The following is a 12,099-nucleotide window of genomic DNA, read 5'->3' on the forward strand; positions in this document are numbered from 1 at the left end:
CGACCCAGCAGCAACGCGCCCGACGCCCGCCGGGGGACGACCCAGCAGCAACGCCCCCCCCCCCCACGCCCGCCGGGGGACGACCCAGCAGCAACGCCCCCCCCACGCCCGCGGGGGACGACCCAGCAGCAACGCCCCCCCCCACGCCCGCCGGGGGACGACCCAGCAGCAACGCCCCCCCCACACCCGCCGGGCCGTCCCTACCTCGGAGGCAGTGGAGTCGGGGCGTTCCCGGGGGCGCAGCAGGCTGCCCACGGGGCTCTTGCGCGGCTGGGGCTCCGTCTGCTCCGAGGCCCGGCGCAGGGAGCCGGCCTCCCGCCGGGCGCTGGGCTGCTCCATGCTGGCCACGTGGCGCAGGGAGGGGCGCTTGGCCGGGGACAGCAGCTGCTGCAGCTTGGCGGCCAGCCCCCGGCGCGGCGTCCCCCCCACGCTGTTGTGGTTCTCGTCGCGCCAGCCCGGCTTGGTGCCCCGAGCGCCCGGCCCCAGGCTCAGCTGCACCTCGGCGCTGTCCAGGCCCGGCCGGTCGCTCTCGTCCGTCTGGAAGCTGACGTCCGACAGGCTCCCGTCTTCCGAGCTGCCGGGCCCGTCGAGCAGCTGGCGCAGGCTGGACGGGAGGGCGGCCAAGGAGTCGCTGCCGGGCTCCAGCACCCCCAGGGCCTTGATCACTGGCGAGGGGGGGGCGGCGTTACCAGGGGGCAGAGCAGGGCCTCTGCCCCCTCATCCGCCACTTGGGGCTCTCCCCCAGGTCTGTGCCCCCCCCCCGGGGGAACCGCCACAAGCTGCCCCTCTCCTGCCACAGGCTGCGACTCACTCTGGGCCACGCCGGCCTCCACGCCCGGCTCGCTGCCAGGGAAGGTGCCGCTGCCGCTCTTCACCAGCTGGTGGCGGGGCGAGGGCTCCTGGAGGCTGCGCCCGGCCCACGTGGTCTGGCGCTGCAGGCTGGGGCGGGGCCGGGCACCCTCGGGCTCTGCACAGCCGGGAGGGAGAGACAGCGTGGGCTGCCGGCTCCGCCCCACCTGCCCCGTGTGCCCGTCCGCGCCACCGGCCTCTGCCACCCCCCCGCCATGGGGCAGGGCGCCGCCACGGGCCTCGCTCTCCCACTGCCACAGGGGCTGCCGGCTCCAGCCCGCCTGCCCCCTGCCCTGTGTGCCCGGCCACGCCACTGGCCTCTGCCACCCCCCCGCCATGGGGCAGGGCGCCGCCACGGGCCTCGCTCTCCCGCTGCCACAGGGGCTGCCGGCTCCGCCCCGCCTGCCCCGTGTGCCCGGCCGCGCCACCGGCCCCACCCCGATGCCCCACACACCTGGCAGGGGGCCGCCGTGGGCCTCGCTCTCCTGCTGTCGCTGCCGCAGGGGCTGCCGGAACTGGGCGGTGCCGAGTACCACGTTGCGCAGTTTGGCCCAGCGCAGCCGCCCGCCCTGCGTGCCCGAGGGCCACTTGCTCTCCAGCACGGCCTGCAAGAGAACAGGGCGCCCGGGCCACGGGTGACCTGGGGAAGCAGGGCAGGGGGCCACGTGCCCACCCCCGGGGCCATCACCGCCTGATTCACCCCCGGGGCGGAGCCTGGCCAGTGAGCTCCCTGTCCCAGCCCTGGGTGCCCGCCCCCCGGAGCAGAGCAAAGCCATAGCGAGTCCCCGAGCCAGCCCCCAGCCCCGCTCCGAGCCATCGCGCCGGCTCACACCCCGGGCAGACGGCCGCCGTGTGTTCCCTGCCCCCGACCGCACCTTGTTGTAGTAGCCGTAGGTGACGGTGTTGGGCACGATGCCGGCCCGCTTCATCTCCAGCAGGACGCGCACGGACAGCACCGGCTCTCCGTACTGCCCGCACAGCTGCATGAGGCTCCGGTAGCAGACCTGGGGAGGCAGCACAGGGCACCGTGAGGGGCAGGGCAATCCAGGTCCCCCCTCCGCCCCCCACGCCCACGGCCGGCGCCCGCACCTCGTCCGGCAGCACCACCTTCCTGCTCTCCATCTGCTTGAGCACCTCGTAGGCCGTCTGCAGCGCCCGCACCTTGGAAGGGGCAGCCCGCACGTAGGTGGGCAGGTAGATGAACCAGAGCCCGTAGCAGTGCCCCAGCAGGCAGCGGGCCCACATGTCCGGCACCAGCGAGTACTTCTGCGCCACACGCTGCGCCGCCTTCATCTCCTGGGGGGCGGGCCGGGGGCAGACTGGGAACATCATCCTCCTCGGGGCAAGCACCCCCCCGCCCTGCCCCGCCCAGCCTCCTTGGGGCGGGCACCCCCCCGCCCTGCCCAGCGCAGCCCAACCCAACCTCCTCGGGGCGGGCACCCCCCCGCCCTGCCCCGCCCAGCCTCCTTGGGGCGGGCACCCCCCCGCCCTGCCCAGCGCAGCCCAACCCAACCTCCTTGGGGCGGGCACCCCCCCGCCCTGCCCCACCCAGCCTCCTCGGGGCGGGCCCCCCCCCCACCCTGCCCAGCGCAGCCCAACCCAACCTCCTCAGGGCGGGCACCCCCCCGCCCTGCCCCGCCCAGCCTCCTCGGGGCGGGCACCCCCCCGCCCTGCCCAGCGCAGCCCAACCCAACCTCCTCGGGGCGGGCACCCCCCCGCCCTGCCCCGCCCAGCCTCCTTGGGGCAAGCACCCCCCCGCCCTGCCCAGCGCAGCCCAACCCAACCTCCTTGGGGCAAGCACCCCCCCCGCCCTGCCCAGCACAGCCCAACCCATCCTCCTCGGGGCGGGCACCCCCCCGCCCTGCCCAGCACAGCCCAACCCAACCTCCTTGGGGCAAGCACCCCCCCGCCCTGCCCCGCCCAGCCTCCTTGGGGCAGGCACCCCGCCCCACCCCACCCAGCACAGCCCAGCCTCCTGGGACTGGCCCCCCCCCGCTCTGCTCAGAACAGGCCGCCCCCCGGGGGCTGGCACCCCCCCCCGCCACTCCCCCCAGGACAGAGGGTTCCCTGTGCTCCCTTTTGGAAGGGCTGAGCCCAGCCCGCTCACTGCACAAGTGAGCCATGGCTCTTACCTGCTTGGTGCGGCGCGGCGCGGGGCTGCTGGGGGCGCTGCTCTTGGCCTGGCACAGCGGAGCTGCCAGCTGATCCTGGGGGCGCTCAAAGAGCTCGGCCTGCAGCACGGGGAAGCTGTCGTAGCTGTGGGGGGAGGAGACGGGGTGTCAGGGGTGGCTGGAGGGCGTGGGGGCAGGGAGCTCGGGGGTCTCACCAGTAGAGCGCAGGCAGCTCGGTGCCATCGGGGCGCAGGGGCTCCTCGGGGGGCATGATGAAGACCGTGTGCTCACTGCCGTGCGAGTCGTCCAGCTCCATCAGCGGCACGTCCTCCGCCCTCTCCAGATCGGCCTGCACCTGTGGGGGCAGCAGGCAGCTCAGGGGGCCGACGCCGGCTCCGAACTTGAACCCCGGCCCCTGGCTGGGAGCGCCCCTCCCCTGACACCGGCCCCCAGCCAGCAGCGCAATGTGTTGCTAGGGGCGGGGCATCACGAGAGGCAGGGCGTTGCTAGGGGGAGGTAGAAAGGACCAGAAACTTTGCCGAATTAAGTGTAAAAGTAGAATAAGAAAAGCCAAAAAGGAGCTTGAAGAGCAGCCAGCCAGAGACTCCAAACGTAGCAACAAAATGTTTTCTAAGCACATCAGGAGCAGGAAACCTGCGAAACATCTAGCGGGGTCCCGGACGATGGAGATGCTAAAGGAGCCCTCAAAGGTGAAGAAGTCCTTGCGGAGAAGCTGAATGAATTCTTTGCTCCAATCTTCACGGCTGAGGATACCGGGGAGATTCCCAAACGGGAACCATTCTTTTTAGGAGACAAATCTGAGGAATTGTCCCAGATTGAGGTGTCATTAGAGGACGTTTTGGAACAAATTGATAAACGTAACAACAAGTCACCGGGACCAGACGGCATCGCCCAGGAGTTTGAAAAGGACTCAAATGGGAAATTGCGGAACTATTAACTGTGGTTTGTAACCGAGCCTTTAAATCGGCTTCTGTACCTAATGACTGGAAGGTAGCCAACGTGACACCAATATTTAAAAAGGGCTCTAGAGGTGATCCTGGCAATTACAGACCAGAAATTCTAACGTCAGTATCGGGCAAATTAGGTGAAACTATAGTAAAGAATAAAATTGTCAGACACGTGGATGAACATTATTTGTTGGGGGAAAGTCAACATGGGTTCTGTAAAGGGAAATCAGGCCTTACTAATCTGCTAGAGTTCTTTGAGGGGGGTCAAACAGGTGGACAAGGGGGATCCAGTGGATATAATGCACTTAGATTTCCAGAAAGCCTTTGACAAGGTCCCTCACCAAAGGCTCTTAAGTAAGTTGTCATGGGAAGGTCCTTTCGTGGATTGATAACTGGCTAAAAGTCAGGAAACAAAGGGTAGGAATAAATGGTCAGTTTTCAGAGAGGAGAGAGGTAACTAGTGGGGACCCCAAGGGTCTATCCTGGGACCCATCCTATTCAACTTATTTATAAAGGATCTAGAGAAAGGGCTAAACAGGGAGGTGGCAACATTTGCAGATGATCCCAAACTGCTCAAGATAGTTAAGAGCAAAGCAGACTGTGAAGTACTTCAAAAGGATCTCCCCGAACTAAGTGATTGGGCAACAAAATGGCAAATGAAATGTAATGTTGATAAATGTAAAGTGATGCACATTGGAAAAATAATCCCAACTAGACATACAATATGTAGGGAATAATTTGGCTACAACTACTCAAGATCTTGGAGTCACTGTGGATAGTTCTCTGAAAACATCCACTCCGTGTGCAGCAGCAATCAGAAAAGCAAACAGAATGTTAGAAATCATTAAAAAAGGGATAGAGAGTCAGACAGAAAATCTCTTATTGCCTCTGTATAACACCATGGGACGCCCACATCTGGAATACTGTGTACAGATGTGGTCGCCTCATCTCAAAAAAGATCGATTGGTATTGGAAAAGGTTCAGAAAAGGGCAACAAAAATGATTGGGGGTTTAGAACAGGTTCCATATGCAGAGAGATTAAAAAGACTTGGGACTTTTCAGCTTAGAAAAGAGAAGACTAAGGGGGGATAGGATAGAGGTGTGGAAAAAGTGAATAAGGAAAAGTTATTCACATATGCCCGCAATATAAGAACTACGGGTTACCCAATTAAACGAATAGGCAGCAGGTTTAAAACAAACCAAAGGAAGTTATTCTTCACTCAGCGCACAGTCAACCTGTGGAACTCCTCGCCAGAGGATGTGGTGAAGGCTAGAACTTTAACAGGGTTCAAAAAAGAGCTAGATAGATTCATGGAGGCTATTAGCCAGGCTGGGCAGGAATGGGGTCCCTGGCCTCTGTTTCTCTGGAAGTGGGTGACAGGGGAGGGATCACGTGACGATTCCCTGTTGTGTCCCCTCTCTCTAGGGCAGTGTTTCCCAATTAGTGCCCCGTGGAACCCTGGGGTTCCATGAGAACCTGGCACCTCCCCCGTCCCCTCTTAAAGAGACGGCGTCTTTTTGCGGCAGGACTTGGCAGGTCTTTTTTTTTTTTTGTCTCGACAAATTTTACCCTGGCAACCCTCATCATCAGACAGTAACCCAATGTCTGTGACTCTAACGCTGAAATGCTGTTGCCTCTGGGCGGCGCTGTTGCCTGAGTCACGTCGCTCGCCTCCCGCCGTGGTGCTCGGCTGACTTCTGTGCCGCTCAGCCAGGCCGCCGCGCGGGAGCAAGTGGCACAAGCGGCCGTTTGGGCGCCATGGCCCCCTGCTGCATGGGGAGCGCGGGACCCAAACAGCCGCTTGCTCCCCCGCGGCGGCCCGGCTGAGCGGCGCAGAAGTCAGCTGAGCACCACGGCGGGAGGCGGAGGGGGTCGGGGCGGTGACATGCAGTGTGACAGTGGCTCCAGGCCCCGCCCCCTGGCCGTGAACATCACCGCCCCAGCTGGACTGCCGCGCGCGAGCAAGTGGCGCAAGCGACCGTTTGGGCTCTGTGGACCCCCAGTGAGAGGCAGGAGGGGGAGGAGAGCTGGGGGGGGGGAGGCAGTAGGAGGAGGAGGGAGAGACCCGAAAATCCCATCTTATGACAGGCTATTGGCTTGTAGAATCATAGCACACTAGGACTGGAAGGGACCTCGAGAGTCATCGAGTCCAGTCCCCTGCCCCCATGGCAGGACCCAATACTGCCTAGCCCATCCCTGAGAGACATTGATCCACCCTGCTCTTCAATATCCCCAGGGACGGAGATTCCACAACCCCCCTGGGCAATTTATCCCAGTGTTTGACCCCCCTGACAGGCAGGAAGTTTTTCCTAATGTCCAACCTGAACCCCCCTTGCTGCAGTTTCAGCCCCTTGCTGCTTGTCCTGTCCTCAGAGGCCGAGGGGAACACGTTTTCTCCCTCCTCCTAGGGGTTCCTTAAAATTCTTTCAAGCTGAAAAGGGTCCTGTGGCCAAATAAAATTGGGAAACACTGTATCCCGGAGAAGCAATAACCCCTCCCTGTTCTACCGGCGGAGTCTGCTCTGGCTGCTACGGGGCTGCAGGATCGGGGGGAACCCGACGCGCCATCACAGGAGGTGTCAAGGGCAATGCATTGCCGAGGTGGGGGGGGCTCCGGGTTAGGGGAGGGGCCAAGGACAGTGTGTTGCTAGGGGTGGGGCATAGCCGGGGGAGGTGCCAAGGGTGGGGGAGGTGCCAAGAGCACTGTGTTGCTAGAGGTGGGGCATAACCAGGGGGAGGTGCCAAGAGCAGCATGTTGCTTGGGGTAGGGGCGTGGCCGGGGCAGTGTGTTGCTAGGGGCGGGGCTTAGCCAGGGGGTGGTGCCAAGAGCAGTGTGTTGCTAGGGGCGGGGCGTAGCCAGGGGGAGGTGCCAAGGGCAGCATGTTGCTTGGGGTAGGGGCGTGGCCAGGGCAGTGTGTTGCTAGGGGTGGGGCGTAGCCAGGGGGAGGTGCCAAGGGCAGCATGTTGCTTGGGGTAGGGGCGTGGCCGGGGCAGTGTGTTGCTAGGGGCGGGGCTTAACCAGGGGGTGGTGCCAACAGCAGTGTGTTGCTAGGGGCGGGGTATAGCCAGGGGGCGGTGCCAAGGGCAGTGTGTTGCTAGGGGCGGGGCATAGCCAGGGGGCAGTGCCAAGGGCAGTGTGTTGCTAGGGGCGGGGCATAGCCAGAGTGCAGTGCCAAGGGCAGTGTGTTGCTAGGGGCGGGGCGTAGCCAGGGGGCGGTGCCAAAGGCAGTGTGTTGCTAGGGGCGGGGCGTAGCCAGGGGGCGGTGCCAAAGGCAGTGTGTTGCTAGGGGCGGGGCGTAGCCAGGGGGCGGTGCCAAAGGCAGTGTGTTGCTCGGGGCGGGACGGCACCTTGTCGACGCAGGTGTCGAAGAACTCGAGGCAGGCGTGCCGGTCGCTGACGAAGGAGCACTCCTGGATGAACTGCGTGAAGAGCTGCGTGCGCAGCAGCTGCCCATAGAACTTGTGGTAGGCGCGGTCCCGGGACTTGAGAAAGCCTGGAGCAGGACGGAGGGGGGGTCACACAGCAGCTTCCCCCCCGCTGCCCCCTCCCTGCCTCTGCCCACCCCACAGCCCGTGGGTCTGCCCCGCGGCCCGGCCCCGCCTCACCCTGCAGGTAGAAGAGGCTGCTGGCGTCGTGGGTGGTGTCGCAGGGCGCCTGGGTGATGGGCAGCAGGAAGGCGCGGTAACCCTTCAGCACGCAGGCCATGAAGCGCAGGAAGGACGCCTGGATCTCCAGCTCCAGCTGCTTGCGCCGCCCGTGCACCAGGTCGTAGTCGGTCAGCAGGTACTCGAGGGACGCCTCCTCCACCGGCTTGTTGTACACTGGGGAGAGCGGCCGGGTCGGTGCTGCCCCCGCGCCGCCCCCCCCACGCTGCCTGCCGCCGCCCCCCCCCCCGCGCCGCCCCCCCCACGCTGCCTGCCGCCGCCCCCGCGCCGCCCCCCCCACGCTGCCTGCCGCCGCCCCCCCCCCCTGCCTCCCCCCACCGCCCCCGCCCCCCCGCCCCCCCACGCTGTCTGCCGCCGCCGCCCCCGCGCCTCCACTCCCCCCACGCTGTCTGCCGCCCCCCCGCCCCCCCGCGCCTCCACCCCCCCACTCCCCCCACTCCCCCCACGCTGTCTGCCGCCGCCCCCCCGCCCCCCGCCCTCCACTCCCCCCACGCTGTCTGCCGCCGCCCCCCCGCCGCCTCCGCCGCCCCCCCGCCTCCCCCCACGCTGTCTGCCGCCGCCCCCCCGCCCGCCCCCCCCTCCACTCCCCCCCCCCCCCCACGCTGTCTGCCGCCGCCCCCCCGCCGCCTCCACTCCCCCCACGCTGTCTGCCGCCGCCCCCCGCGCCTCCCTCCCCCCCGCTGCTGCCGCCGCCGCCGCCCCCCCCCCCACGCGCCCCCGCCCCCCGCCTCCACTCCCCCCACGCTGTCTGCCGTCGCCCCCCCGCACCTCCACTCCCCCCACGCTGTCTGCCGCCGCCCCCCCCCCCGCGCCTCCACTCCCCCCACGCTGTCTGCCGCCCCCCCCGCGCAGCCCTCCCCCCCGCGCTGTCTGCCGCCGCCCCCCCCCCGCGCCTCCACTCCCCACCTGTTTTGTCTGGTGCTGCCCCCCTGCTGGCCCCAGTGCTCTGTCCAGTACCTCCTCTGGCTGCCTGCTGCCCCCCCACACCTCTACTCCTGCCCCAGGTTCTGTCTCACATCCTCCAGCTACCCCCAGTGCTCTGCCCCCGCTGGCCTCGGTGGTCCACCCCCTGGCTGCCTGCTGCCCCCCCATGACCCGCTCGGCACTGCCCCCCAGATGCCTACTGCCACCCTCCCAGCTGCTCCAACCCACCCGCCAGCAGCATCTGTCCCGAGCCCCAGTGCTCCGTCCAGCATTGCCTGGCCCCAGCCGCCACTCACTCTCGTCCAGCTGCTGGAAGTGGGCGTGCAGCGCGGCCAGGAGCACCTTGCAGGGCCGACGGGGCAGCGCTCGCGGGGACAGCAGCTTCCTCTCCTCGCTCCTGGGGGGCAGACAGAGGCGAGCTGCCCTCACTGTGAGCGCCTCCGGCTGGGCCGCCCCGTCTCCCGCCCGCCCTGGCCCAGCACCGAGATCAGCCCCTCAAACACCACTGCGGGCAGGGGGGACAGCCCGGGCTGCGGCGGGCGCTTGGCCAGGACACTGGTGTCTGGGGACGCACCCAGGAGCGAGCGCTGGGAGCGTGGCTGGTCCTCTGGGATTGGAAGGGCTTGCTGGGAGCTGGCGGGTTTGGGTTTCCAATCGCCGGCAGGAGGAGCAGGGCTGTGGAGTGAGTCCTGGGAGCCAGCGTGGCAAAGCCTTCGGGCGGCGGGCCCGTGTACCGTGTCTCGAAGCTCCCTGCCCTGAACCGCCCCTCTGAGCGGAGCCCCCAGAGCCCTCGTGCGCTGCCTGGCCGGGGCGGGCGTGGGGCCGGCCCGGCACTCACTGGAAGATGGTGTTGGTGTCCAGGTCGACACAGGTGACGTCGTGGGGCGGGTCGTGCAGGTCGAAGTAGCTGGAGTGGATGCCGACGATGAAGGGCACCGGGGCGCACAGCACGTCCGCCAGCGTCAGCGGGCACAGCGGGATGTAGGGGCACTGCCAGCGCAGCGGGAAGATCATCTGGGGCAGGGAGGAGGGAGTCAGCGACCGGGGGGGGCACCGGGAGCCGTCCCCGCCACCCCCCAGACTCACAGAGACGAGCGCCTCGCTCACGCTGGTCAGCACGTCGGGGCGCAGCGAGTGGATCAGCAGCTTCTGCTCGGTCAGCACGGCCAGCAGCAGCCTCACGGCGTTCTCGGGGCCCAGGTTCTGCAGCAGGGTCAGGAAGCTGGCTCCGCTGGGGGGGGGGGAAGCACGCAGCATCCAGACACACAGAGCCCCCCACAGCCAGGGGGCGCCGCCCCCCACTGAGAGAGACCCTGAGCACCCCCCACAGCCACAGGGCGCCCCTAACCCCCGAGAGACCCTGAGCGCCCCCCGCAGCCAGGGGGCGCCGCCCCCCACTGAGAGAGACCCTAAGCACCCCCCACAGCCACAGGGCGCCCCTACCCCCCCGAGAGACCCTGAGCACCCCCCACAGCCACAGGGCGCCGCCCCCCACTGAGAGAGACCCTGAGCACCCCCCACAGCCACAGGGCGCCCCTAACCCCCGAGAGACCCTGAGCACTCCCCCCCACAGCCACAGGGCGCCCCTAACCCCCGAGAGACCCTGAGCACCCCCCACAGCCACAGGGCGCCGCCCCCCACTGAGAGAGACCCTGAGCACCCCCCACAGCCACAGGGCGCCCCTACCCCTGAGAGAGACCCTGAGCGCCCCCCACAGCCAGGGAGCACTGCCCCCCACTGAGAGAGACCCTGAGCACCCCCCACAGCCACAGCCACAGGGCGCCCCTAACCCCCGAGAGACCCTGAGCACCCCCCACAGCCAGGGAGCGCTGCCCCCCACTGAGAGAGACCCTGAGCGCCCCCCACAGCCACAGGGCGCCCCTAACCCCCGAGAGACCCTGAGCACCCCCCACAGCCAGGGAGCGCCGCCCACCCATTGGGAGAAGTTCCTGCCCCCCCAGGCACTAGCACCCGGGTGTCCCGCCCCCTGGGCCGTACCTGAGCGGCAGTGGGGAGGACACGGGCTGGCACAGCAGCAAGTTATCGTAGGGAGACATCTGGGGGAGAGACGAGATGGACGGCGCAGTCAGCTCCCCCACTGGGCAGATGGGGACGGGTGAGAGTGGGGGGCAGCCCGGGGCAAGGGGGCTCACAGGAGCCTTGGGCTCCCCCAGAGAGCCGGGAAGCGCTGCCCCAAAGCCCAGCGGAGAATGGCCGGGCAGGGCTGGGGCCGCGCTCGCTCACCTGCACCTGGACGCGGGGTCGCTGCGGGGACGGGAAGGGGCTGGGGTGCGGGGTAGGACGGGGTCAGAGCCGGGCTAGGCGGGGCCGGGCCGGGGCCAGGCCAGGGCTGGGCGGGTTTCGGGTCGGGCTGTGGGCCAGAGGCAGCGCTCGCTCACCTGCACCAGGATGCGGGGTCGCTGCGGGGACGGGAAGGGGCTGGGGTTCGGGGTAGGACGGGGTCTGGGCCGGGGCCGGGCCGGGGCCAGGCGGGTTTCGGGTCGGGCTGTGGGCCAGAGGCAGCGCTCGCTCACCTGCACCAGGATGCGGGGTCGCTGCGGGGACGGGAAGGGGACGTGATGCATGAAGTGGGAGATGTGCCTGGAGGGAGACAAATCCATCAGGGATTCCCCTTTCCCTGGGGGGGCCTTTCCTTCCGCTTCCCTGCCCTCCAGCTCTTCCCTGGCAGCTCCCCCGCCCCTCCCCAAACCCACCAGCCCCGGGGGCTCCCCCCGCCCCTCCCCAACCCCACCAGCCCCGGGGGCTCCCCCCGCCCCTCCCCAAACCCACCAGCCCCAGGGGCTCCCCCTGCCCCTCCCCAGCCCCCCGACCAGCTCCGGGGGCTCCCCCCGCCCCTCCCCAAACCCACCAGCCCCGGGGGCTCCCCTTCCCCTCCCCAAACCCACCAGTCCCGGGGGCTCCCCTGCCCCTCCCCAGCCCCCTGACCAGCTCCGGGGGCTCCCCCCGCCCCTCCCCAAACCCACCAGCCCCGGGGGCTCCCCCCGCCCCTCCCCAACCCACCAGCCCCGGGGGCTCCCCTGCCCCTCCCCAAACCCACCAGCCCCGGGGGCTCCCCTGCCCCTCCCCAGCCCCCCGACCAGCCCCGGGGGCTCCCCCCACCCCTCCCCAAACCCACCAGCCCCGGGGGCTCCCCCCGCCCCTCCCAAACCCACCAGCCCCGGGGGCTCTCCTGCCCCTCCCCAAACCCACCAGCCCCGGGGGCTCCCCCCGCCCCGCCCTCCCCCAGCCCCAGGGGCTCCCCCTGCCCCTCCCCAGCCCCCCGACCAGCCCCGGGGGCTCCCCCCGCCCCTCCCCAAACCCACCAGCCCCGGGGGCTCCCCTTCCCCTCCCCAAACCCACCAGTCCCGGGGGCTCCCCTGCCCCTCCCCAGCCCCCTGACCAGCCCGGGGGCTCCCCCCGCCCCTCCCCAAACCCACCAGCCCCGGGGGCTCCCCCCGCCCCTCCCCAAACCCACCAGCCCCGGGGGCTCCCCTGCCCCTCCCCAGCCCCCCGACCAGCCCCGGGGGCTCCCCCCGCCCCTCCCCAAACCCACCAGCCCCACCCAGCCCCGGGGCTCTCCT

At 68.4% G+C, this 12,099-nt stretch overlaps 1 protein-coding gene across 10 annotated transcripts in view; it reads right to left on the reverse strand.

Moving 5' to 3' along the window:
- Positions 1-12,099, reverse strand: part of DENND4B (DENN domain containing 4B) — a 29,875-nt gene that overhangs the window by 9,103 nt on the left and 8,673 nt on the right. For 9 of the 10 annotated variants that reach the window (XR_016347694.1, XR_016347695.1, XM_089772292.1 and 6 more), the window contains 14 exons: positions 11,053-11,119; positions 10,517-10,575; positions 9,605-9,749; positions 9,357-9,532; positions 8,815-8,915; positions 7,535-7,750; positions 7,277-7,422; positions 3,176-3,315; positions 2,982-3,105; positions 1,939-2,145; positions 1,725-1,853; positions 1,304-1,454; positions 812-967; positions 205-665 (listed from right to left, as the gene is read on the reverse strand). Coding sequence is in view for 8 of the 10 variants with exons in the window: in XM_089772292.1 (XP_089628418.1) it covers positions 205-665; positions 812-967; positions 1,304-1,454; positions 1,725-1,853; positions 1,939-2,145; positions 2,982-3,105; positions 3,176-3,315; positions 7,277-7,422; positions 7,535-7,750; positions 8,815-8,915; positions 9,357-9,532; positions 9,605-9,749; positions 10,517-10,575; positions 11,053-11,119 (2,278 nt within the window). In the remaining 2 variants the exon portion in view is untranslated. The remainder of the gene's footprint in view (positions 1-204; positions 666-811; positions 968-1,303; positions 1,455-1,724; positions 1,854-1,938; positions 2,146-2,981; positions 3,106-3,175; positions 3,316-7,276; positions 7,423-7,534; positions 7,751-8,814; positions 8,916-9,356; positions 9,533-9,604; positions 9,750-10,516; positions 10,576-11,052; positions 11,120-12,099) is intronic. The other variant, XM_089772291.1, reaches the window with a different exon arrangement.

This window comes from Pelodiscus sinensis, chromosome 22 (assembly GCF_052426305.1).
Source record: "Pelodiscus sinensis isolate ZL-2025 chromosome 22, ASM5242630v1, whole genome shotgun sequence".
In the NCBI taxonomy this organism is placed as follows: Eukaryota; Metazoa; Chordata; order Testudines; family Trionychidae; genus Pelodiscus; species Pelodiscus sinensis.